The 27,076-nt window shown below is 56.9% G+C and overlaps 1 protein-coding gene across 1 annotated transcript in view; it reads left to right on the forward strand.

Annotated features, from left to right (window-relative positions):
• Nucleotides 1–19,824: 19,824 nt before the first annotated feature.
• Nucleotides 19,825–27,076, forward strand: part of COL5A1 (collagen type V alpha 1 chain) — a 126,297-nt gene continuing 119,045 nt past the window's right edge. Inside the window, exons 1-2 of the mRNA XM_040631357.1 lie at nucleotides 19,825–20,122; nucleotides 22,071–22,304. Of these exons, the coding sequence (XP_040487291.1) occupies nucleotides 19,825–20,122; nucleotides 22,071–22,304 (532 nt within the window). The remainder of the gene's footprint in view (nucleotides 20,123–22,070; nucleotides 22,305–27,076) is intronic.

The following is a 27,076-nucleotide window of genomic DNA, read 5'->3' on the forward strand; positions in this document are numbered from 1 at the left end:
GCCGCGAACTCTGTGTCCAAGTGTGTAACTGAGCTCCGGAGTGTGAGTGACGGTTGTGGCACGGCTCTGCCCGGGGCTGGCGGGGGACGGGGTGTTGAAGACGACCCCTTCCTAAAACGCAGTTCGGCAGTTACTGAGTACCACGGTCTGCGGGTCGCAGTGCCTGGGGAATCGGGGCAGCACCCCTTGAAGGGCCCACAGCCTGGCCCTGGGGGGAGGGTGGACCTGGGCTCCCAGTCCTGTGGTCAGTGCAGGGTGGCCCCCGGCATGCCTCCCTTGTGCTGCCCCATCTTGATACCCTGGGAGAGGAAGGGCGGTGCCTGTAGAGTGCTGGGGACACCAGGGGTCAGAAGTCAGTTGGGGACCCCCGCTGGTGGCCTGGGCCGGGCCAGGACCGGGCTGGCCCCTGACCTGTTTGGCTCCGTGTCCCCCTCCATGTCCTTCCCCAGCCCTCCTGGGTTTGTGCACAGTGGCTCCAAGGGCATGTTGGGCCAGGCTGCTGGTTTGCCCAGAGTCAGGACTTGGGGGTGAGCTCGTGCTGCCCAGGGCATCCGGGGGACACATGCAGATGCCCAGAGGAGAGGCAGGGCCGGGAGGTGTGGGGGGGAGCCCCTGCCAGGCTGGGTGGGGAGGGGTGCGCCCTCTCCTTAGAGGTCTTCCCCTCTCCTTTCTTTAATTATGTATTTTTTTTAAATAAGAAAGGATACATTTTTCATTATAGTCATTTTGGAAAACACAAAAAAGTATACAGAAGGCAAAAAACTCACCCCTAACCCCCAAACTCAAACTCTACTGGGTCTGAGCACGAAGAGTAAGGGACGGAGGGAAGCATGTGGTGGCTGGCCTGGAACAAGGGTGCAGTCTGCGCAGCCGGGGGGCCTCGTCCCACCCAGTGTCCTCTCCCTGAAGGGGGAGGCCGTGGAGTCCCAACACAGCTCATTTGGACTTTATCCCTTCGCTTTATAAGGACAGCATTCTGTTCCCTGTCATGACTGCGGTAAAAAGCCTAATTCACTGGCAGTGTGTCCTGTGATTGGATGCTGGGTCCTTTCCATTTTTGATAGTTTAAGTGCCTGGGCATTCCTGAAGCTCGTGTGCCCTGGATTTTGCCTGAGCTCCATCCATGTCCGACACCGGGGTTTCCTCTCTGGGGCTGGGGGTGCTGGGGGGAGGAACATTCCCTGGGGCTGGGCCAGCAGAGACCCTCCCCCGCCCCATGGGGGCCGTGAGGGGTGCTGGGCCTTTGCTCTGTGGGCTTTAAGGCACAGCACTCGTAGGAATTCAGGGTTTGATAAAGGCGGCCTTCACGTTGGCCTGGAAAGAAAGGATTAGTCATTGAAATGGGCTGGGAGAGGGAAGACACCATCTGGGAAAAAGAAGCTGGACCCTGCCTTCCTCCTGCACCAAAATGCATTCCAGATGGATCAAAGATGGGAACTTTGCAAACGAAACCATAGAGCTACCAGCAGAAATCGTGGGAGACTGGGTGTTACAACCTGGGCGTGGGGAGGCTGTTCCCAGTACGACGGAAACCCCAGAAGTTATAAAAGAAAAAAAAGTTTTACTCCACGAAAGTCAAGAGTTTTTCTCGGGCCAAAACAAAACCAAAATCAACCAACCAGCATTAAAAAAAGAAAAAAAGGGAATATGAGCATGGACCCCCCCCCCAATAGACAAAAGACGTGCGTAGTTCCTAGGAGACAAAATACAGATAATTTTTAAATGCACGAGAGGGTGCTTACTTCCTGGAAAGGAAGGCAGGTGAAAGCCCAGGGAGACACCCCTCTCCCCTCCCCCCACTTGGCCGGGTGAGTGAAGAATGGACAGTGACAGCACACACTTTACCTCCAGGCAGTGAGGGGACGTGGGTGTTCTAGGTCGCCCCTCGATGACAGGCAGAGGCAATATCTGAATATTCAAACATTAAAATGCACATGCTCTTGGACCTGGCCACTCCGCTGGGTCTTGGAATTCTCCCTGATGGAAGGCGCACACCTGTGTGCGGACACCTGTGCGGTTGGGCAGCGCTGTCTGGAAGAGCAAAAGGTGGAAGTGACCTGGTCCCGTCATCAGAGTCATTCAGAAGAGAACGTTCTGCAGCCACTAAGAGAAAGGGCTTTCTTGGCTTTGTGTTTCCTGAAAGGGGTCGGTCTTCCAGATATGCTGGTAAAGGGAAGCAAGGCGAAGAATGCTTCCTGTGCTGTGAGCCCATCTTTGTGAGAAGGAAAAACTCACACATCTAGGCTTGTGTACGATAGGTGACAAGGATGCACACACGAGCGTTGGGACTCGTGGTGTTCCCTGGCGTGGGCGGCCGGGTGCGCGGCATCCTGTGAGCTGGGCGCCGGGCAGGCTCGTGGGAGCACGTGGGTGGGTGGCCTTGAGGTGGCCAGGTGTGCCGTTATCGCTGTCGGAGAGGCGGGGCGGGGAGGTGTGGGCTGGCTGCTCCGGTAGCCTGGGGCCTTTCCTACTGGCAGGCAGCTGCTTGGGGCTGGAATACCTTCATCAATGAAAAAAGTTTGTGGTTAAAAAAGGGAAAGAAACGAGCTATTCAGGAAGGAACCGAGCAGACGACTGTGCATGTAACAGTCAGTGATCCTCGAACAGTAGGAACGCGAGCATAGATTCACAGTGAAACTGTCCTCCTAGACCCCCATCCACTCATCGTGCGGGTGGGGAAACTGAGGCTGGTGCATACCTCAGAGAGTCACACAACAGGGTGGGGGCAGAGTCCGGAGACAGTGTCTCTTTTAATCCCCTGGGTAGGTGCTGATGATGCGTTGGTTTGATGAACACAGAGGAACTGCCCAGCACGGCCAGCTGAGAGCGGGGTCTGGCATTCAGCCGGTCCCCGGTCCCTGTGGCTTCCCCGGCACGGCACACCGCGGAGGGTGGCGCCTCGCCCGTCACAGTGCCCACCTGGGTGGCGGGAGGCTCGCGCATCACACCTTCTGTGCGGGTGGCCGTGTTCACGCCGTGAATGGCACCTGCCCCACACCATCCTGCAGATGCGGCTCGGCCAGGTCCTGGGCATCCTCAGGTTGGGGGCCTCTCAGGGGTCAGTAGGAAAAAAACAGAGGGCCGTGGACATGACAGCTCCGACATGGGAAGGGTTCTGGGTGGTGGTGCTGGAGCTCAGCACGTGGTGGTGCGGTGGTGGGTGTGGCCCCTGACCTCCGACCCCGTGAGCACCGTCCTGGCTGGGTGGTCACTCACTACATCATCTCCCCCTGCTCCCTGTCCAGGGCAGGGCACGGTCTTTCCGAGGCCGTCCAGCAGCAGGGCCACCTGCTGTCGCTAGGTTTGCCCCTCTCCACGGTGCAAGTCACAAGGGTCCTTGGAGTCTCGCTTGCCAGCTGATTCTCTGCTCACCCCCTGGAAAGCCAGCCTGGACATGAGGCTTTGAGGGTCCCTCCCCTCAGGAGGTGAGTCAGGGGCGGTGGCTTTGTGGTGTCAGAGGACAACGGAGAGTCCTCTGCCCTAGAAAAGCTGACGTCCCCGCTTGTGCCCGAGGGCCCTTCATGTCTTGTTTCTGCAAGATCACTGCTAGGAGGTAAATCTTGGCCCCCAAACCTCAGCCACTACTACTCTCACAGGGAAGTTGGTCTGTCCTGGTGAAGCACAGAACTGTGGGGGGAGAGAGCTGAGGCCCCCCTTGTTTACTCACTCGTCTGAGAGTGTTCCGGGTGTGCCAGGCACGTGGGCTATTCATGGCTCCAAAGGCCTGACACTAAAGCATGGATGGGCCCTCTGCCCCCAAGCCCCACATCCTTGTGGGACTGGACCGTCATGGGAACGCGTGATAGGTCTGTTTGGTTAAACCATGGGAGAGTGCCATGTTGTGGGCCAAAATGGTCCAGCAGCCATTTCACGTGGTATAATCTGGTACTCCAAGAGTGAGCACAGAGGAGGGCCACCGGTCCAGTGTGGGGGCCCAAGGATGCTTTTCTAATGGTGACAATGTCTAAATTGAGGTCTACAAGATGAATGGAGATTCACTAGGAATGGTGGTTGGGACAACAGGAGGATTCCAACTACAGGGAAACGGGATGTGCAACCCCTTGATGCTGTATGACCTTGGTCTTTGAATTCGAGGTCTGGCATGACTGGAGCATAGCATGAGCAGAGTGGCGGGGTGGGGGGGCAAGAGATGAAGCTTTGGTGCTTTTAATTCAGTTTACGTTGGCAAAGGTATATTGCTGTCTTTATCCACCCATCCAACCATCTGCACATCCACCCACCCAATGTACCCGCCCACCCATCTGTCCATCTACTCATCCATGCCATTAACCCACCCGCTCATCCCCCCATCCATCCAGACCATCAACCCATTCCACCACCCATCCATCCAGACCATCACCCATTCCACCACCCACCCATCCATCCAGACCACAAAGCCATCCACCCACCCATCCATCCAAACCCTAAACCCATTCCACCACCCACCCATCCATCCAGACCACCAATCTTTCCACCACCCACCCATCCATCCAGACCCTAAACCCATTCCACCACCCACCCATCCATCCAGACCCTAAACCCATTCCACCACCCATCCATCCATCCATCCATCCATCCATCCATCCATCCAGACCCTAAACCCATTTCACCACTCACCCATCCATCCAGACCACCAGTCTTTCCACCACTCACTCATACATCCAGACCCTAAACCCATTCCTCCATCCACCCACCCATCCAGACCATCAACCTATTCTTCCACCCACCCATCCATCCAGACCCTAACCCCATTCCACCACTCACCCATCCATCCAGACCACAAATCCCTCCACCCACCCATCCTTTCTTCCGTCATGGCACTGGGCTGCCCCCTCCACCAAACCACGTTCCACTTTAGCGTCAGGGTGGAATGACCCTGCAGACTTCCACGTTCACACTGGGGCTCCTTGAGGGGAGGAAAGGCTGACTCACTTCAGCTTCTGAGTGCTTACTTAGCAAAGGACCAGGCGCGACTAGATTCTCAGGCTGTGTGTGTTGGCTTGAACTGAGAGATAGGATACTTGCGGCGGCAGCAGCGGCACAGAGTGCAGCCGGGATAATAATGAGGTGCTGACCGTGTCTCAGGAGCTCACCGAGGAGGGGGGCCCACGGCTCTGGACTAGCTGGGGAAGTGGGAGGTAAACGGGCTCTCAGCAGAGGTGGGACAAGGACGGGGAGAGCCGTGTGGCTGGCAGTAAAATGTCAGAGAAACTCCGTCTAGGGAAAGGGAGGTAGAGAGTCCGTGTTTCAGGATGTTTGGTTATAGATTCAGAAATTCTACTAATTCCCCAAATACCTTCCGCTAACTTTTCTTGACTACAGCAAATTTAAGAAATAGAAACCTGCCTTTTTCTTTTCTATTCTGTCTTAGTCTGTTCAGGAGGCTATGGCAAAATACTACAGACTGGGTGGCTTATAACCCACAGAAGTTTATTTCTCATGGTGCTGGAGGCTGGGATGTCCAAGGTCAAGAGCCAGTGTGGTTAGGGGAGGACGCTTCTTCCGGTTCATAGCCTCTGCCTTCTCGCCGTGTCCTCATGCGGTGGAAGGGACGAGGGAGCTCTCTGGAGCCATCATTGGGGCTGATGATTTCACCATAGGAATTTGCGGGGACACAAGCATTCAGTAGCACTGTCCTCACGCTTTCCCCTTTCCCTGGTTGAGCTCAGGTAGGAACAGCGTTGCACCTGCCGTGGTCACAGACACTGCCCATGTCATTACCAGCTGTAAATATCCCCATGGCCACCAGTCATTCACTGTAGGCTTACACTGGAGTTTATCTCTCTACTCCCTTCGTGTTGGACTTGGGTTGTTTCCAATTGTTTGCTGTTATAAATAACACCTGGATGAACATCTTTCTGGTAAATCCTTTCTGCGTCTCATTATTTCCTTGGGGTGGATTCCTAGACGCTGACTCACGGCATCAGAACACAGGAATGTTTTAAAGCCCTTTTATTGCACATGTCATTCCAGCCAGCAGCGGGTACTTGTTGCTGGAACTACTGTGCCCTGGGCGGCATTATCCCTGGGAACTGGCCCCAGGTGGGCCCCAGTGATAGAGCGGGGCTGCCCGCCCGCTGTGGGCTGGCCACTGCTCCCCTTGTGCTTCTGGTGGGCAGCGGGGCGCTGTCGTGTAAGGTCTGGGACCTGGCTGGGCTGCCTGGGCCTTTAGGGTTTGGGTTTCCTCATCTGGAGAACAGAGCAGCCCTTCCTATCCCACGGCGTTATCCTCAGAGGTGGGTTATTAAGAATAGTTACGACGCACGTGCCACCAGAGCTTGAGATGTCTCCTCCCACTCGGTCAGAAGACAGAAGGGAATCTTCTGGGACCAAATGCACAATCAGTAGATGCTCACTGTGTCCCCTGTGCTCCCCTTCCTCTCTCCGGTGGTCTGTGTGTTTGCTGAATCCCTGCTGTGGCCCGTGGAGGAGATGGTGATACCAGGTCCTGCTGATTGTGGGGTCCCCTGCCCACCAGGCTGTCACGTGGAATGAGTGTGCGCTGGAGCCCCAGTGTCTGGGGTGCCACAGGGGTGCGTGGGGGAGAGGGCTGGCCTGGGCGGGGGCAGGCTGAGGGGAAGGGAAGGGCCCGCTTTCATTTGGGCTGTATCCCGGCTGGATTCTTGCAGATGAACCGTCTGGTGGTGAAGATGGGCTCCGCTCCGCACAGCCCTGCCCACTCTTTTACTTGGCCAGTGTCTGGGGGCTCTGACTGAGCCTCTGGACATGGAAATCCACGGGGGGGAGGGACAGGGCGTGGCAGGGTTTGGGGCTCCACTTCATCAACCCGCCGAGTGTGGGCCCAGGGGGTTCAGCGGGACTGGTGGTGTAGACTCGGGGGCAGTGGCTGTGCAGGCCCGTTCTGAGTTCTGCCACCAGTTCGAGGAGGTGAGCAGTTTTGCACAGTTATGTGCTCATTTTGTGTCCATGTGGCTGGTTTTGAGTCATAGAGTGTTCTGAAGACTCGCTTGGCTCTAGGAATTGAAAAATGCTTTCGGGTCCTGGGGGAAGTAACGTAACATATTCCTCCAAAGGTCAGAGTGACCCAGTGCAATATTCTTTTACTTGGATCACATAATTGAATAACATAATTTCAGCACCAAAGACCTAGAACCAACAAGACGGCACCAGGATCCTTCTGCGGCCGTGCTCTGAAAGCTGTTCCACTCAGGCCGTGTGAGGAGCATTCAGGCCGGTGTGCAGGCCTTGACTGGTCAGACGCTGGCTTTACTTTGTAACAGGAAATATTCCTCTTAACTTCACTTATCACATTGTTTGCTTTGTGACATTTAATAGTTGTGACGCCATCTCCAAGGGCTAATTTTCTTCTGTTTCTAAAGTTGTCTCTTCCAATGAGAATTTCAAGGCAGATACCAGGCCAGTGTCAGTGCTGGAGAACCAGTGAGCCAGCAGACACATTTGCCTTTTGTCCATGTTTCAGTCTGGAAGGGCAGGGGTGAGCTGGACTCGGGCCTTACTAAGGGGGGCCCACTCCACATGTCAGACTCAGGAGATGTCATGTCCCTGGGAAGTGCAAACACAGTTTTGTTTTATGAAGTTAAAAATTGCCCACCATCAAGGCAAACTTGAAAACATCTGTGATAGTCCTGCAGGTTTAGTCTTAGGTGGACACGGTAAAGGACAATTATTTAATCATAATACCATTTCCTGTGGGACGCTAATTGGCAAATTTATTATTCCATTGATTTTGTTATAAAAGTAATACACACCCATCATAGAAATGTGAGAAGCTACTAAACAGTATAAAGAGGAAAATAAAAATGAACCATAATCCCGTCCTTGTTTAAACCATGATCCTGGTAATGCAGCCAAATAAATTACCAGCTGAATATTTTGTTGTATTTATTTTTCAGTATTTGTTCCATGCCTGCATTTACAAAATTGGGATTACAGGATACTTTGTAATAGTTTTCAACTTAAAATATGCATAAATCTCAGTAAATGAGGAGTAAAAGGGAAGTCCCTCCATCTGATAAAGGACATTGATGTAAGATGTAAAATCTATATGCTGAATTTTCTCCCCCCTGGGATCAGGGACAAAGCAAGGACATCTGCTCCCACCATGCGTATTCAACACTGTGTGGTGATCTTTGAGAGTGCAATAAGGCAAGAAAAGGAAAAAACGAGGCATGTAGATTGGAAAGGGAGAAGTGAAACTGTCTTTACTTGCAGACCACATGATTGTCGAGGTTAAAAATTCTAAAGACTTGGGGCATCTGGATGGCGCAGTCGTTAAGCGTCTGCCTTTGCCTCAGGGCGTGATCCCGGCGTTATGGGATCGAGCCCCATATCAGGCTCCTCTGCTATGAGCCTGCTTCTTCCTCTTCCACTCCTCCTGCTTGTGTTCCCTCTCTAGCTGGCTGTCTCTATCTCTGTCAAATAAATAAATAAAATCTTAAAAAAAAAAATTCTAAAGACTTTACAAAAAAGCTTCCAGAAGTAATAGGTAAATTTAGTGGGGTCACAGGAGCCATTGTCAATACAAAAAGTCACTTAGTATGTCTAGAACATAGAGATGAACAATTTGAAACATATTTAAGCAGCCACTGCAGGGGCAACTAAATACATAACACTTAGGGATATATTTGACAAGATAATCGTGCACTGGAAATTGTAAAACATTGCTTAGAGGTATTAAAGGAGATCTGAAGAGTTGGATAGGTATACCATGCTCATGGACAAGAGGATTTAATATTGTGAAGGTATCACTTTCACCTAAAACTGATCTACAGATTCAATGCAGTGCCAATTAAAATCCCAGCAGGACTTTTTGAAAAATAGACGTCAACAAGATGATTCTGCAATGTATATGGAAAGGCAAAGGACCTAAAATAACAAAAAGAATTTTGAAAAAGAAGAGGACTCCTGCTATGTGATTGTAGGACTTACTATAAAGTTATCATCATCAGAGCATTCTGGTGTTGACATAAAGATGGACGTGTAGAGCAAGGGAACAGAAGAAGAATCTATAAATAGTCTCACTCCTATATGATTTTTGACAGTAGTGCTAAGAAATTTCAGTGGTGAGAGGGTAGCCTTTATGGACAGATGGTGCTGGAACAACTAGACATCGTTCGCAAAAAAATAAACCTGGACCCTTTACTACAAACCGTATATAAAAATTAGGATGGCTCATAGATGCAAGTGTAAGATTTAAAACTATAAAGAATAAAACAAGAAAATAACCTCTTTTTAAAAAAAAATCTTGGGTTAGGCAAAGATTTCTCAGAAAGTACACAAAATATGAACCATTAAAAAAAATTGACACATTGGACTTGATCTAATTAAATGATTTTGCTCCTCAAAAGACACTGTTAAGAAAATGGGAAGGTAAGCCACAGATTGGAATAAAATGTTTGCAAAAACACATATGTGATAAACACACCTAGAAGAGATAAAGGAATGTTCTATAGCTCAACAGTGAGAAGATAAATGACCCAATTTAAAACTGGGCAGAAGAGTTGAAGAGACATTTCATCAAAAAAGATGTAGGAATGGCACATTTGCATATGGAAAGATGCTTCACAGCTGAAGTCATCAGGGAAATGCGAATGAAAAGCACAAGCAGGTACGAGGACACACACAGGAGCCCTGGCCAGAACGCGGAGAAACTGTCCTACATTGTCGGTGGGAATGCAAGCTGGTGCAGCCACTGGGGAGGACACTTTGGCAGGTTTTTATAAAGTCAATCGTACTTACCAGAGGACCCAGCAGCTTCACTCCCACGCATTTACCCAAGAGACAGGAAAACATACGTCTATGGAAAGACACGTGTGAACGGTCACATGCAGCTTTATTACCCCCAACTGGGAACAACACGAGTGCCCATCAGTGGGGAGATGGCGAAGTAAATGGTGGTTGAGCCGTGCAGTGGAATCCTTCACAGCAATAGCCAGAGTGGGCACACGAGCTGTGTGGGTACAGAAATGTTAAGTGGAAGACAGACACAAAAGACCATCCGTGATATGATTCTGTTCACAGAGCTTCGAGGAAAGGCAAAACCATAGAAAGAAGCTGACAAAACAGATGCCAGAGGCAGGGGGTGGAAGAGGGACACGAGGGGCTTTTCGAGGCGATGGAAATGTCCTCTATTGTGATGGTGGTGGGTGGTTACAAGACCACACATGAGTCAGACTCCTGGGATGTATACTTAAAAAGAATGAATTTTAAAGAGTGAATTTTACTACAGCAAATTACACCTTCAAAACCCTAACTTAAATTAAGCAAATAAAATGGGGCGCCTGGGTGGCTCAGTGGGTTAAGTGTGTCCTTCGGCTCAGGTCATGATGCCAGGGTCCTGGGGTTGAGTCCCGCATCAGGCTCCCTGCTCAGTGGGGGAGTTCGCTTCTCCCTCTGCCAGCCCCTCCCTCTGCTCGTGCTCTTGCTCTCTGCTCTCTCTGTCAAATAAATAAATAAAATCTTAAAAAATATAAACAGAAAACCCAGGAGCATTTCCCCAGATGATTAAACATCCCTTTATTACTAATATTAGTGATCACTTAATTAAATGATAGTAACATTAGTTAACATCAATATAACAAATAAAACGAATGAGTGTGTTGCAGTCTGGTATTCAGATGTACAGTCGTAGGTTTGATCGCCCCCTTGCTCCAGGTTGGAACATTTACTTTCTTTCGATGTTTTTGGTATTGCACGTGACTTTGTGGCGAGGGTCTTCAAATATTTATTCTTTTTGTCACTTGGCGTTGGAGGTAAATTCCCGCTGGGCAAAGGGAGAGAATGCTCCCAGCAATTTCAGTATGAAGTGCTACACTGTCTCCTAGAATGTGTCCGTTTGGGCTCCCATCTGTACTGAATGAGAATTTACATCCTTGCCAAAATTTAGTACGTTAAAAAAAAAAGTTTGCCAGTTTGATGGGAGACAAAAGAATCTCGCTTTAATTTAGGTTTATTTAACTACGAGTGACATTGAACATGCTTTATTTGTTGGTTTCCTTCCTTTTTAGTTGCAAGAGTTTCACAGACATCTATCAGGAGTATTGCTCTTGTAAATCTCGGCCCCTGTTTGCTGCTGGCTTCTTGTGATTATCCTTTGCTGCCTTAAAACCACCCAGAACTTACCATCTTAATAGCAGTCTTCTGCTCTAGCAATCCTAGTTGGCTCGGGAGCCTGCAAGTGGGGCCTGAGGGCAGGGACCCTGTGTCTGCCCCCTGTGTCTGGTTGAGCCGCTTCCCTGGGGCTGGTGGGGTGGCCCTGGGTGCCGGCCGAGGGCCTGGGGTCCCTTCACATGGGTCCCTCGAGGAGCTGCTTGGGCTTCCTCGCAGCATGGAGTCTGGTTCCCAGAAAGACTGTTCCAAGGTGCTTCCAGCCGGGACCCAGAAGCTAGCACGCAGCACCTCCACCGCCTCCCACTGGTCGTGTGCTCACAGACCCCCCCCCTTCAAGGGAGGGGACATAGACACCCCCTCTTAATGGCACTTGTGTTAAAGAGTTTGTGGCCATTTTAAAATGACCACACTTAAAAAATGTGCTTTGGTATTTTGTTGTGGTTGTGAATACAAGTGTGCAGATTTTGTGTGGCTGTACATACTTAGGGCATTTTTCAGAAGTGGAGGCTAGAGAGAGATGAGCAAACGCACCCCCCCCCCCCAGGGCTCAGCCCCTACCCAGACAGAAGCTCCTCCCTGTTGGTGGGTATTGTTCTGGGCCTTTCTGTGTGGGCATTTACATGATATAGTTTCAGGTTACATAGACAGCTTTTATTTATTTTACCATGAAAGGGATGGTGCTCTGTGAATGTTCTTGTGATTTGCTCTTTTCACATGTCTTGGCTGTCTGCCCCGGGTCAGGCCAACGAGACCATCCCCTTCCTGTCCTGCCTCTGCCGAGGATTTCATACCCACAGCTTGTTTATTTAACCAGCTCCTGCCTGGTGGACATTTACCTGGCTCCATTCTTTGCTGTTACAAATGACTCTGCCTTGGAGGTCCTCACACCTTTGCAAGGTTTCCGCAGAACTCAGCCCTAACGGGGGGGGGGGGCAGCAGGTCAATGTGTGTTTGCATCCTAATTGAAATGCTGTGAAATTGTCCCCACAGTTTCCTTCCTTACTGGATTTATCTTGAGTCCACAAAACACACATTTCCTTCACTTGTACATTGGTTGGTTCTGTTTAATGGCTGGCTGGCTGGCTGGTTGGTTGTTTGGTTGGCTGGTTGGATGGTTGGTTGACTGGCTGGTTGGTTGGTTGGTTGGCTGGTTGGATGGTTGGCTGGCTGGTTGGTTGGCTGGCTGACTGGCTGGTTTGTTGGTTGGCTGGTTGGCTGGTTGGTTGGGTGGCTGGTTGGCTTGTTGGTTGGATGGTTGGTTGGTTGGCTGGCTCGTTGGTTGGTTGGGTGGCTGGTTGGCTGGTTGGTTGGATGGTTGGTTGGTTGGCTGGCTGGTTGGTTAGTTGGGTGGCTGGCTCGCTGGTTGGTTGGCTGGTTGGTTGGCTGGTCGGTTGGCTGGTTGGTTGGTTGGTTGGCTGATTGGTTGGCTGGCTGGTTGGCTGGTTGGTTGTATGGTTGGTTGGTTGGCTGGCTGGCTGGTTGGTTGGATGGTTGGCTGGTTGGCTGGTTGGTTGGTTGACTGGTTGATTAGTTGGTTGGCTGGTTTGTCCACTCACTGTACTGTGTATTCACCCTGGGCTAAGCTCTCTCCTCCCCCCACTGTGATTATGTGTGACACCCTTCTCTCAAGGAGCTCATAGTCCAGGAGGTGGCAGGCCCCCTGGGGCATGTCCTGCTAGTCCAGTGTGGGGAGGGCATGGCGTGTGCAGACTGTGGTGTGGTGCTGGGGTGTCATGATTTATGGTAGGCCTCATGCTCTCCTTGAGCTTCATTAAGCAAAGGGGTCTTTTATGGGCACCACTTTGACTTGTCATGATAACTCTGGAGGGCGGGAAGGAGCCTGTGAATCCAGTGGTGCTACTGATTTTGGCTACCATTCATGGCTTCCTAGGAGAGGCAGGGTGGTGGAGCTGCTGTTGGTTTTGGGGCGTGCTAGTATCTGGTTCCATGATACATCAGTTTACTTAGTTCTGAGTCCTAAAGCCCACCCCGTCCCCTACATTCAGGAAGCTTGTGCACCTCCAGGGTGGCGAGCCAGTGGTCTGGAAATGCTCAGGCCAGTGCAGCCGAGGCCTTGCCCGGACTCTGGAATGTCAGGAGGGTTAGTGCAGAACTGATGCAGACCTTCCCCATGTATTTGACTCCCAGTAGACCCCAGAGAATATTGCATGAATGAGGCCCCCGCAGCACCCCAGGGACTGGTACTACTCGTCCACTTCTTGAAGCTCTTAGTGCGTCTGACCCAGGGGCTGGTGTAGTTCTGGCTCCTGCCTGCCCGCCCTCCTCTGCATGGCTCCCTGAGCGCTGGGCCTGGGCAAGGCTGTGGATGCAGAGGGCCCCCTGCCAGTGTGACCCCAGCTGGCCCGATGGCAACCGCCTCCGGGCCTCATGGAAGCAGGTGGGCCGAGCCTGCCCCTGCAAACACAGCCAGCCCCAGCCCGGTGGAATCTGGCACGTGGTGCCATCCCCACCCCTTTCCTCCAGAACAAGGAGATGAATTACCTCTGAGGAAACTAAGATTAATCGTCTGGCTCCCCATCACGCCTGCGGGCTCGGCTCCTGGACTGGCTCCTGCTGGCACCGCCCGTGCGCGCACAGCCCAGGCCGCCTCCTCTGGCCCGCGCCATCTCTGCAGCAGGCTGCAGGACTCCCGTCCGTGCTCTGTTCGGTCCATCGCCCTTTGTGGAACGACGGGGAGAGACACGTATGTGCTCCTTTGTTTCTGTGAAGCCAGACGGAAAGCAGGGGTGACTGACGGGAGGAGCAAGGTGCTAAGGTAGACGCTGTGAGAAGCTGGACACTTCCCTTCCTCCTCAGGCCGGCGGGAAGATGCCTCCTGTCCCTCGGTTGTGACATTTGCTCCCAGTCCTCGGGGTGGTGGAGTCTTAGTCTGGTCTGGAGCACTCACGGTCTTTGGCATAATGGGAGCCGGGCCTTCTCCATGAGGCCTGGCTGCACCCTGATGGGACGTCCCCAGGCTGCCCTGCTGGGGGGGTGGATTACCTCCTCGTGTGGCCCCAGACAAGCCCGAGGGGCTTCTTCTGCTCCCACAGGACGGCCGCCCTCCTGTCCACTCCTCCTGCAGGCCTCCCTCCCTCGTGCTGTGCCGAGCCAGCCGGCCCCCATGGGCGGCCTTGCGGGCAGCGGGACTTCTCGGTGATGTGTGTGTGTTGAGGCTTGTCTTTGCATCTGCAGGGTCACCAGGCTGGACTGTGTGTAGGTGCCCTTGGCTGAGGTGGTGGCGCATACCTGTGTTTGAGCCCCGCGAGGGCACCTGGTCAGCATGCGGCCACAGTGTGGGGTCTTCTGGAGGCACCGGTACCCAGGTTCTCAGGTCAGCCCCAACGAGAGGTGGAAGATGGGGGTCACACTTAGGGAGAGAGTTTCAGACCAGTCCCACCTCTCACGGTGCAGACCAGGACCAGGAGAATTACCTCCTCACTGTGGCTCTCCTTAGGGATATTGTGCTCCTGAATAGGGTGGTGTAGGAGCACAGTGGGCACTCAGGGCCTCAGCTGCCCCCTCCCCGGGGCGTGTAGGTGCACAGTGGGCGCTCAGGGCCTCAGCTGCCCCCTCCCCGGGGCGTGTAGGCGCACAGTGGGCGCTCAGGGCCTCAGCTGACCCCTCCCCGGGGCGTGTTGATGCACAGTGGGTGCTCAGAGTCTCAGCTGCCCCCTCCCCAGGGTATGTAGATGCACAGTGGGCGCTCAGGGCCTCAGCTGCCCTCTTCCCAGGTCATGGAGGCTCATGGTGGGTGCTCAGGCCCTTGGCTGCCCCCTATCCCTCCTCCCACCACATTCACTGCACTTGCTTGCAGCCCCCGTGTGTCATCTGGTGGGAGGCCCTTTGGGGAAGGGGTATTAGCTGGGGCCAGCTCAGCGAGGCTGAACCTCTCTCTCCACCTGCAGCTCTCCTGTGGCCTTTCAGAGCCTTCTGCATCCTGGCTGCTCTCACCCCCTCCCAGTCCCCCATTTCCCAGGCGCTGCTGGGCAGCTGGACGGCCCGTGGTGACAGCTGGGTGATCTCTTAGGACTCACACCCCTCCAGGGCGACAAGTGCGGTGGGGATGGAAGGGCACGGGCATTTACTGGGAGGAAAAGGCCAGCCAGGCCTCTGTGAAGGAGCTGATAGCCCCTGGGACTTTTCCCAAGGCTGAGCTGTGGCCTGGGGGGCTTTTGGGCCCCAGGAGGACGGAGGAGGGATATGGTGGCCAGTGTTTCCCAGCAGCAGGGCGGGTGGCTGAGGGCATCCTGCCTATGAGAGAGAACTTGGGGCACGCCGACTGAGCGAGGCTGGGCTGGGGGGTGTCCGCATTTGGCCCTGACCTGTTGACTGGCTCTGTGACGGACTCCAGGTTGCCTCTGCTCCCCGCTGTCTGGAATACCTTTAGGCTTTCAGTGCTGAGCAGCTCTTAATTCATCCTTCTCCTTGCCACGTGACTCTTCACCCTCAAAATGCTGCCGTGAAGGCACCATGAGAAGCAGGCTCAGACCATCCCTCTCGCCGTCTCCGGGCCCTCGTGTTGGCTCACGGAAGGAGCACTGCCTGGGAGCACATCCTGCACCCTACCGTCCCTGCCCTTCTCACTACACACTGTGGGGGTGGCTATGGGGGCAGGGGGAGGTGCTCAGCGTTGCGCAGCAGTCCCATCTCGGCTGATGCTGCCCACACCGTGGCCAGGCCGTGCCCCGGGCCCACGCCCGCCACCATCCCAGTGCTGGCCACTCCTCGTGGTGTCCCTTCCCTTTCACAGATGGTGGCAGGGAGGCTCTGGGTTGGAACGCACTTTCCCCAGGGCCATGGGGCTGGTGGCTAGGAGAGCTGGGACCAGAGCCACGTCCGCCGAACCCCAATCCCAGGGCCTTTGGAGGCCCCTGGGGAGGTGGCATCAGGTGGGCCTGTCCTGGCCGTCTCGTCCAGGAGACAGATGCCGCACAAATGATTTGCACAGTCACACGCATGAAGCTGCCTCCTTCCGCGGAAAACATGCCCCAGGAGGTCGTGTCTGTGGGCCCCGAGCTCTTCCTTAGAAACCGAAAAACAGGCCCGAAGTAACTGACGAGCACGGTGAGCACTGCGGGCCCCATGCTGGGCTTGTCCCTGTGGGAGACAGACGGACAGGTGGTCAGGGATGTTGTAGGGCAGGCTGGCGGGTCCTGGCTGGAGGGGTGGGGACAGCAAGCCCCTGCCAGCTGCGGGCTCCCTGCCAGGCAGGCCCTCGTGTCCCTTCCTGCACGGAGCCCTCCATGGCCCACAGGGCAGGGTGGGCAGAGCCAGGCTCAAATCCAGCCCCCTCTAGCCACAAAAGTGCTTGTGTGGGGCCCAGGGGTGCTGAGGTCATGTGGGGGGGGGGGTCCCTGGGGGTCATGCTGTGCACTGTACAAGCCCAGGACTCTGTTCTCAGGGACCATGGTGGAGTGGTCCGTGTAATGGCGTGGCCTTGGTGGGGCAGCAGTAGTGAAAGCTAGGACTTCAGGGCAGGACCGGGCCCTGATGTTGGCAGAAGAGTGAGTTCTCGGTATTGCGAGCCACTGAAGGGTGTTCAGGGACCCATGTTCCCAGCGTGGCAGCAAGCCTGGCCTGCCCCGAGGTGACAGCCCTGGGGTGGGGGAGGGGAAGCACTTGGAGACGGCCTGTCCCAGGCCCTGGGCACATTGGCCATCCCCTGCCCTTCTGCTTTGTTTCTGTAGTTTGGTCACTGAAGAGGAATTTCAGTCGCGGGCTCCAAAGGCCTGTTTGTTTTTTCAACCTGCTGGGCTGGCCCCCTTGATGGGGCCACGGAGGGCTGGTGGGAGGGCCTCAGACCTGGGCCAGGGGGGCCTCCTACCACCCCCTCCCTGGTGTCCTTTCCGAAAGCGGAGGAGGGAACTCATGAGGACGGAGTAAGGGCAGGTGTGTTTCAGCGGGTGGCCACGTGGCGCTCTGCCGACACGGAACAAGGGCAGCCCTCGGCGGCAGGTGCCATGAGCGTCTGCTGGGCGCTAGGATGGCAGGGTCCTCCTGAGGTCTACAGCCCAGGAGAGCAGATGGCCATGACACGGGGTGTTACCGCCACTCGTGGAAGGACGCATGGACGAGAGCAGCGAGGGCACCACACGTGGGGCAGGCGGCGAACGCACTGTGCTTCGTGGACTCCGTCGTTAACTCCCTGTGTCACCTGCTGTGCGTCAGGACTGGCGTGTATCCAAAGCTGCGGGTGGCTGTGTCGTGGCCCCTGCTGTGCGCCAGCCTGCTGTGCGATCTCGGGATGGTCACACCCTTTCCCCACACCTGCTCGCTTTTGAAATAAAGGGCCCTAGCCCTGTGTTGTTTGTGGTCCCTTCTAGATCTAAAATTAGACAGTTCTGAGGACTTTGAAGGTGGTTATTTAGAGAACTCTTCCGTTTTCTTTTGATGATGGCGATGTTGACTCTGAAGCGTGCAGAACCCCCTCCTCCCCCCCTGCCCCCTCCTCTGGGCTCATCCCTTTAGGCTCACCCAGCACCCTGCAGACACCTGCCGGGATTTGGCCCTGGTCTCTGTCGAGAGGGCTTGCTGCTGGAAATGCTGGGCTGTGGCCTTTGGAGGGTGAGCCATGGAGTTCTGGGGCCGGGGAGGCCTGGGGCTTCCAGCACAGGGACCGAGTCCCTGCAGGGTTGGGGGGCAGCATCGTTCCTGCCAGGTGCCTCACACCGCCCAGCAGCCCTGTCTGGAACTTGGGGTCTTGAGTCTTCTGAGCATGTGTCACAGGAGGGTCACGGCCTTCCTGCCTCAGGGAAGGCAGGGGCGCAGACAGGGGCTGTGCAGATGACCATGGGACGGAGGCAGACCAGCCGAGACCAGCAGCAGTCCCCAGAGATCCCCAAGCCCAGGGATTGGCGGAGCCTGTCACCATGGGGGCAGTGCTGACGGTCCCCTGATGAGGTAAAGGTGCTGTGATGCCCCCACTCGTCCCACCCCGGGCCTGGGCTCTTGAGAAGGGACCTTGGGTCCTGGAGATCTGGCAGGTGGACGGCCCGGCCCTGGCGAGGGCGCCCCGGTGGCAGAGTATCGGTGGGCACTGCTCTGGCTTAGGGTCCCCAGGACTTGGGGGATGGAGGAAAAGGTCCCCTCCCACTGGGACTCTGGCCATGAGTGGCCTGGTGGAATCTGAAGGCACATTATGTTTCCAGGTCCGGAGAGCCGGTTCCAATAACCCACGACCTGCTCCCCGAGCCCCAGAGGCCGCAGGAAGCCATCCCACTCTCTGGCCAGAGGGACAGACCCCGGGCTTCCGAGGAGGTCTTTGCCAGTAGCAAGTGTTTGAGAAGACACGTGGCTTATTTAGAGAAGAGCAAGAAAATAAAAAAATAAATAAGAAGGGGAGGACTTTGAGCCCAAGGCCAGCATGCGCGCCGGCAGCCTCAAGCGGAAGGTGGGGCTGTGTGCCGCCTCCTTGAGGCTCGCTGGCCTGGTGACCATGTGATCCGCTGGCAGTTGGGCCACGAGGGCCCTGGAGTCACCGTTGGGGGCTGCTTTGGTGCCCTGTGTCCTGCAGCCATGAAATGGGGGGCGGCAGCCCCCGGTGGCGTGGAGCCCTGCCGTTCCAGGTCTGGAGGGGCACCGGGCAGATGGCTTTCAGAATGATTGTGGAAAGTGCTTTTCGGGGTGGCAGAGGTCATCCTAGCGGGGTTGGTGGATGCATTGCCCCCGCCGTGCACCCGCCAGTTGTAAAATGTGTCTGGTGCACCTGTGTCCAGCTCGGGGCCGTTCTCGTCTGCACCAGCTCGCCGGTACATCAGTCCATCCCTGCTGTGCTTCAGCATCTGGGGGCCACTGCTGTCACTCCTGCATTTCTTTCCTCGGTCCTCGTGCTGCCTCGTGGGCACGTGGCGCCCAGAGCTCAACCATCTCCGTGCTAGGACCCCGCCTGCCCCCTGAGCCTTACCACCGGCCGGGGAGTCTGCGAAGTGGTTTTCAGCACCCAGGCTCTTCCCGGCGGGAAGGCCCCGGAGTTGGAGCGGGACCAGGGCGCCCGCCGCTCCCAGCACATGGTGGCCTGTGCGTGGCAAGTGTGGCGAGGTCTCCCCGTGGGGGCCTGCTTTGCACACTCTGGTCTCAGGCAGCTAAGTGGGCCAGGCCGGTATGGAGGCTGCAGTTCCCGCTCTGTCTCCACTGGGTGGCTGGGATGCGCAGGGGTGATGCTCACTGCTTGTCCGGGGAATGTGCCAGGGGCAGCCTTTGCTGCTGGAGCCCCCTCTCCAGCCTCAGGACCTTCTCCCCAGTGGGGTGACACAGGGCTCAAACCCAGGCACACCTGTACCCAAAGTCGGCACTGGGGTTCTCATCCTGATAGAGGCACCAAGGGCCCTGGTTTCCTAAGAAACTGCCTTTCGAAGGGGAGGCTCCTGTGTCAAAGGGAAGGAAAGTCCACGAAAGTCCTGTTCTGCCAGATGCCTCCCAGGCCCTTCCCACACCTTTTATAAAGCTTGAGCATTTTTTTAGCTCTGGCACAGGGAGCCCCTGGCCAGCGGGAGGGTGGCGCTGGGCCTGAATGATCTGGTGGCCTTTTCAACTTGTTTAGCAGAGGCCTATAAACATGTCACGGAGGCTTCTGGAAAACAGCTCTCTCCCGTTAGCGATCGAGAAAACAGGTTTGCAAGCTGCCGTCTGGGAAGAGCATCACCAGCTAGTGGGACGGGAGCCCAAGAAGCCCCAGCTGGGATCTCTGATCCCTCCCCTGGCCACCGCCCGCCTTGGAACTGAGTCTCAGAGATGAGCCAGAGCTCGGGGCTGTGTCACTGTGGCAGGGGAGCTGGCGGCTGGCACCGCCGTCTCTTCCCACGGCCCGAGTCCAGGCCCGGGTGCTGCTGGCACCTGCAGCTGATGTCAGCTGGACGGGCATCCGGCGAGGGCTGTGGGGCCTGTAGGAGGGTCACTGGTGCCGAGCGCTTTGGAGGTGCCGTCACCGTTCCAGGAGGGGCTGGCTACGCTGTGTGGTGGCCGGGTCCCCGGAGTTGCCGAGAGCCACCCCGGGAAATCACAGAGGCCGCAGGAGGCCATGATTCTGTCCGTGAGTGAAGGTCAGTCTGGACCAGGAGTGCCTGGGTCCCCACGCTGTCCTTTTCTTAAGGGTTCCCACCCATCCCCATGTATTCCTGGTTACAGTGACAGAGTTCTGCAGCAAAGCTGATTTGTAGAATGATAGTGCTGGGGCAGAGCTCTGGGATCCGGGTAGCGCGGCACTCTCAGGGCCTGGCCCAGGCTGCTGTGCCCCCATCCCAGCGTGTCACTGTGTGGGGAGCTGTCTGTACCTGCCAGGGCACCGTTCGCTTCCCTGAATGCCATGGCCCGGCCCTGCTCCAGGCATGCCCTCGCGGGCATGGGGCCTCTGTCAGGGCCTTGCTGGATGAGCAGTGAGGGGGCACAGGCTTCGGGGTGCTCACACCTCCCTGCCACGGTTATGCTGAGCTCCGGGCGTAACAGCTGGCACAGGATTCCTGGGGCTGGAGATGGGGAAACTGATGCTGGGGGTGGGGTCCTTTCTTACCTCCCAGTTCTCCACCCTTGTTAGAAAAGTGGGACTTTCCCCTTGAGCGAGGCTCAGGCATGTGGTCACCCCTCTGGGGAGGGAGGCCGGTGGGCTGCAGAGCCTGTGTCGGTCTCGCCCTCACACCCAGCAATGGGTGCTGATTTTACAGTAGCAGGTGTCAGACCCTAAGCCGAGTCACCCTAAATAGAAGGACAACTCACTGGCTAATGTAGATGGACCTTTCTCAGGCACGGCTTGATCCAGGGGCTCAGGCAGTGTGGCAGGAGTCTGTCTATCCCTCCTAGGGGCCAGCAGCGCAGAGAGGATTCCTCTTTCCCAAAGGAAAAGGCCCAGGATGGAGCTTTGTCGGGCTACTTGCGGTCCACCCGGGCACCAGCCACCTGGGAAGGGGAGGAGCTGTGCCCTGATTGGCCCGCTGAGGCTCACATGCCCAGTGGCAGAGGCGGGGCCAGTCACCCCCAGCCCCACCCCACCCCCACCCAGCAGGCAGGTGGGTGCTGACCGCTGGGCTTCCCAAAACCCCAGGGCAGCACCTGCTGCTCGCATGGCCTGACACTGACTCCAAGTTGGAGTTTATTTTCTCTGCCGGGGCTCCTGGGGTCTCTTGTTTGTAGTAATGAGACTGAGTTTTCCCCATGAAATCACCTGTTTGGGGCAGGTGTGTGGATCCCAGGCCTGTGGTGCTCAGAGCCTGGAGGTCCCTACTCTTCCCGATGGGAAGGAGGGAGCCAGGGGCACGGGGAGGCCGGCTCTTGCTGAAGGAGGTGCCCTGGCTTCCATCGGAACGCCTTTGGGCCCTGCTGCACTTCTCTGAGGAGCTCCTGATGGAGGGTCCGGAACTTTCTGGAAGGGATGCACAGATCTTCTCCTCCCTTATCCTTGGTTCTGTGCTGTTTTGCCTTATAGGCCTAGGTTTTCTGGGGGGAATGGAAACTGGCTCTTTGCTGTAAACAGTGATGGGAAAATCACATTTTAATCAGGTGATGATGGGGGGATAAAATGCGTCACTGGTCTCCGTGGTTCTCGTCCTGGTCCCACAGGATGTGCCGACCCCAGGGCCACGCAGCAGAACCCACGAGCTGCCAGTGCCTCCCTCTGAGAGACCTCCCCCCACAGCCGCTCCCATCCGCGGTGGGATCCGACCAGCCTTGAGGCCTGCATATGGGTGGCTTTCCCATGTTTGGGGGGGTGTCTGGGAGCTGGATCCGTCCAGTTCCTGCCAGTGGAGGATGGCAGAGCGGAGGAGCCAAGTCTGCAAACTGGGGGAGGGGAGGCCGCGGGGGGCGCAGCGAGGGACGGTTCGCTCCTGGTGTGCGGCTGCAGCAGGAGCTGGGCCGGGAGTGCGGCTCTGGGGACCTGGACGCATGCCCTTCTCTGAGCGGACCACCCCGTGCCCCCGAGCCCCTGGTTTCACAGCTGGTTCTGAGCTGGTTCCCACCCCCTCAGCCCTCTGCGCGCTCCTGGGCAGGTGGCCGGGCCCTGCGCTGCTCCTTCCCCACCGTGGCTAACACCCCACCTCCCTTTGCCATTTCAGCTCAGCCAGCAGATCTCCTGAAGGTCCTAGATTTCCACAACTTGCCTGATGGAATAACAAAGACAACAGGTTTCTGTGCCACACGGAGATCGTCCAAAGGTCCGGATGTCGCTTACAGAGTCACAAAGGATGCCCAGCTCAGTGCACCCACCAAACAGCTGTATCCTGGTAAGAGACGTGTGTGTGTTCTGGGTGCAGGGACCCGAGCCTGTGTCCCGGCTGTGGGGACCTGAGCGTGTGTCCGGGTGCAGGGTGGTGGGGACGGGCATGCGTGGGTGTGGGCATGGCTCCACCCTCCCACCTCCAGGCAGGGCGCAGGCAGGATGCCTGTGTGGAGGAAGAAGCACACGTGGTTTTCCAGGAGGCCGGTGTCCTCATTCTAGCAAAAACAGCCCAGTGGCCATCACCACCCACCACGGAAGGTGGGCCCGTGGGGCCTCATCTGTTCCCCTCGCTTTCCCAGGCAGGTGTATCCCCAGCTGTAGAGAGGCTGCCAGGACTGCACGTGTGAAAAGGTGATGGATAGCTGTCCCGTGCCGAGGTTGAGAGAGACCCGGGGTCATGGGAAAGGAAGCGCTCCCACACAGAAGCTTAATTGGGGGCAGTGACATGAAGACAAGAGTCGAGCATCAGGGCTCCCAGCAAGAGGGTGCAGGCTTCTAACGAGAAGCAGTTGCCAGGCGCCAGATCTCTGCTTTGAGTCACATGCCCAGAGTGGGGGTGACGTTGGCTGCTAAGACGTGGCATCCTAGTTGTCCTTGTCGCCCGGCTGTGGACACTATGTGACACCCCCTCCCCACACCCAGGGTCAGGTAACCCTCAGGGCTTATCTGGACGTGGGTAAATAGCCCGTGGTGGGTCACCTCTTCCTCCCCGGCCTTAAACGAGCTCATTCTGATTCAGATCAGAAAGGGGCCAGGGGACCAGGCAGGTGTGCTCTCCTGGGCAAGCGGCCGCTCCGTGTGCTGTGATATGCTGTCATCAGTAGTTGACTCTGCATCGCTTTCTGGTGACCTGGCTGTGACCCCGATGTAGGGCAGCCTTGGGACAAGTCCAGTGTGTCTGTGCTCCCACGTCCCCACAGGGTCCCGAAGGACACGCTCTTTCAGGGGCTGCGTGCTTGCTTCTGATGCCCCTTGCACTCAGCCTGCCTTTAACCCATGGGGCCTTTATGAGTCCCTGAGAGAGGCTGGGTTGGCCCTTTCCAAGAAGGTCACTTTGGGTAGATGAGGTCAGGCTGGGGCACCAGGTCCCCTCCCAGCTGCCCCGGGCTGCAGGTGAGGTCACTGTCGGGCCCCCTGGCTTAGAACCCGTAGATTGCAGTCCGGCCTCCATTCCACACGTCCTGGAGCACTTCCTCCCCTTCAGGGCTGAGCCTGTCTTCTAGAATCACCCACCAGGTGCTCACTCTCATCTCCGCCCAGAAGCTGCCTACGCCCTGTCCTGCACCCCCCTGTCCCCCAACCTAGAGAGACTGAAGGACACCGGGGAAGGGCTTGAGGGGGTGGCTGCCCCAGGACCTGGCGGCTGTGCGGGACGTGAGCGACACTGTCCCCTGCCAGGCCGCGCCGGGGAAGCCAGGCGTCCTGCCTGGGACGGATCTGCTGTCAGTCTGATCTCCGTCCCCCAGCTCAGGGTCTCCGGCATGACAGGTGCTCCCGCCCTCCCGAAACTGCATGGATCCCCGAGGACAGGCTCGTGATTGGAGATGCAGTGTGGATCCCCCAGCTGTAAGACAGGGCGTAGTTTCTCAGCCCTTGCTTTCCCTAAGCTTTCAAATTAGTGACTCGATTAGACACTTAGAGTGAATGCTCTGACACGGCCTTCTGGTCACAGTTACTGTGTGGAGCAGAAGTGGTCCAGGCAGAGCCAGAGTCTCATCAAAGCCAAATAAAGCCGGAGGTGGCCTCAGGCTGATTTGAGTAGGCGTTTTGAGGGGGTCCCGTCTCCAAATCCCAAAGTGTGGAGTCCTCGAAAGCTGCCGGGACGCTCTTCCTGTGACTGTGGCCTCGGGTGTGAGGAGACACATGGCTTTTGTCCCGTCCCTTTTCTCTTGTATGCCGGCTGACCTTTTCACTGGGGGGCCCGTCTCCCACGTTGGGGGGCAGCGTGGCTGCATTTTGGACGCCTGTGTGTATTGGTCGGGCCGGGTGGCCAGGGGGCCTGCATTGAGTGTGACCGTGTTTGAACGACTCGGAGCAAAGGGACGTCTGTGTCCGGGTGACTCACGGCCATGGCAGGAAGACCTTGGAGTTGTCCGGCTGCTCGGAGGACGCAGTGCCCCCTTCACAGGCTCGCGGAGGAGTGCTCGGTGGCCGAGGCCAAGCGGGTGTTTGGGAGCCCCCGTGGGGACGTGTTCTTCCCCCAGCCTGCGCCTGACATGGGTGAGCCTGCGGCGCCCACCAGGCCCATCCAGCGGCTTTGCAGCTCTGGGCGAATCGTCTGCAGTCCTGGCTTCTCTGGACTGGGGAGTCCGGGCGGCGCGGTGCGGGACCCTGCCGTGGGATCGCCCTCCCTCCAGAGGGGCAGGCAGGCAGTTCGGGGGTGTCTGCACCTGCTAGCCAGACGGAGACTCGCGTCTTCCCTGATCCCGAGGGGTCTTCCTCGTCTCACTCACAGCCAGTGGTCCGGGTCCTGACGTCAGTGGGAGCCTGCAGCTCGACTGTAAGCATGGACCTTTCCCGACAGTTGGCCCTGACAGGCTGTAAGGTCTAAGGCAGGCCCAGAATGGGGACACTTTGAGGGGCAAGCTGGAGAGGGTGGCCCTGCTTGCCTGGGGGTCTCTGGGCCTTGCCACCCTCTGCCTGCAGGGGGACATCAAGGGAAGACCGACCTGAGACCCTAGAAGACGCTGTCACGGATCCTCCGTGAATGCAGGAGGCCGTGCGTCCCGTCGGCTGCCGCGACTTCCTGGGGCCCCGTGACTGGGTGTTCCTGCATCCACAGAACCAGTGCGGCCACGTCCACGCTGGGCCCGCCGAAGACTTCCAGAGCACAGCAGGCTTCCCCACGATCACCAGCCCCCTCCTCTGTTCTCGTGCTTCAGATTGGGGTCCTCTCTCCACTTTGTGCTCCATCTGGTAACCTCGGGGCCACTGAGACTCCCTTCTCGTTCAGCATCTGAAGCAGGGCTGGGTTGTGACACTGTGCCCCACCCCCTTTGGCCTTAGCCCCAGTTCTTCCCTCCAGGTGGGCCTGGAGCTCCAGATCAGCCCCTGTCCAGCAGACCGTCCCGTTCAGGAGCTGTTGGCTTAGTAGGATTCAGTTTAATAGCAATGCCTTTATTAAGTTCCTACTGTATACCCAATGGCCCCAGTGCCCTTGGGCCTCAGCGAAGTGAAAAGGAAATGACCTAAGGAAGTAATTGGGCCTCTTGCTGAATGCATTTCTCCCACGTGACTTTGAGAAATCTGGTAGGAAGAATGGGACCCAGACACAGTCCGCCCGACGGCCCAGACAGCGCGGGTCGTGGAGCGTGTCAGTGTCCGGCTCACGTCACGCCTGGAAGAGGCCATCTCTGGAGTGACAGTAAAGCCATTGTTATTTCGCCAGCAGGGAGATTCAGGTCAGACATGACTTATCCTCTCAGGCTCTCTGAGCCGAGCTCTGCTTGCACGGAGGTGTGAACGTTGGGACACAGTGTCCTCACGAGCTGGGGAGACGGGGCTGTGGCCGTTCCCAGGCTGTGATATGCCGGGAAGGGAGCGCTCTTGTTCCCCGTTCTTCTCTGTATGTCAGACGGGATGACGGCTGTATACAGCATGGGGTTGTTTTGGGCTGGGGATGGGGCAGGTGACCCTCGGGATGAGAGCGAGGGACTGTAACTCACCCTGGGTGTGGGCAGTGGCCTCCGAGGTGCCTCAGGTCAAACACCCCCGGGCCCCTTGGTGCCCATTCAGCCCCAGGGACCCAACGGGGCCCCAGGTCCTGCCGTGGGCCTTGCAGCGGGGCTTCTCCTGGCCAGATGCCACTCCTCCGGGTGGTACAGCTGAGGCGGCATCTGTGACTCCCCTCACGTCCCACGTGTGGAGGGACAGCGTGGAGCGAGGGCTCTGTGACTGTGGTGATCTCAGCACAGCTCTTCCCAAAGGCTTCCTGTCCGCGTGGAAGGGCGGCCTGAGGTGGCCTGTCTTGGGACAGGTGGTCGCGCTGCCCAGCGTCGCCCCGCGCTGGGGAACGGGGGCCTTGAGCAGTCCCGCTAGGGGAGGGAGACCCCAGCCTGACCCCTGGGGCCGGGGGCCTCGGGCCTCACTCTCCCCATGGGCACCTTAGCTGGGGCTTTGGGGCCCGTGGGACGGACTTCTCAGCTGCCCTCTGTCTCCGCCTTGGGACCTCACACGAGTCTCTGAGCTGGCCTTTGGGGGCCAGTTGTTTTCCCTGATGGAAGCAGCCGTGGCCTCTCTTGCCCTTGGCTCGCCCTGGCAACATCTCCCCCCCAGGTCCTGCAGGGGTCACAGAAACCACAGCAGGGGCTCCCTCCTGCTCCCTGGGAGTCTTAGGACGCCCTGGGCCTGGTGCCCTGGAGGTCCCTTGTCCCCAGCATGGCACCCTGCGGCTCTCTGCTCCCTACAGCAGAAGCAGAGGCCAGGAGCATGCGTCAGCAGAGGGCGCCCACGGATAGCGTCTCTGCTGGGAGCTGCACTAGCCCCAGCTCTGTAGCCCCACAGGCCTTGGGGCCAGCTGCTTGACCTTGTTACTGTTCTAAGAAACGGTGGGTCTGATAACAGGGTCGCTCCTTATCCAGGCCCATAAGCCAGGTTCACAGCCGCTCTTCCCTGAGGCTGCTCGTGCCGACGCCTCTCCAGGCTCCACTCCTGCCCGGTTCTGCAGAGCGTTTCCAGGTGGCTTCCCTTGCAGGGACCAGGCATGCTCCCCACCGTGCTCCAGGCCCTTGGCAGAGCTGCTGCCTCCACCAGCAGGATGGTTGGGGGGGGGGGGGG

This window comes from Ursus maritimus, unplaced genomic scaffold (assembly GCF_017311325.1).
Source record: "Ursus maritimus isolate PB19 unplaced genomic scaffold, ASM1731132v1 scaffold_17, whole genome shotgun sequence".
Lineage (NCBI taxonomy): Eukaryota > Metazoa > Chordata > Mammalia > Carnivora > Ursidae > Ursus > Ursus maritimus.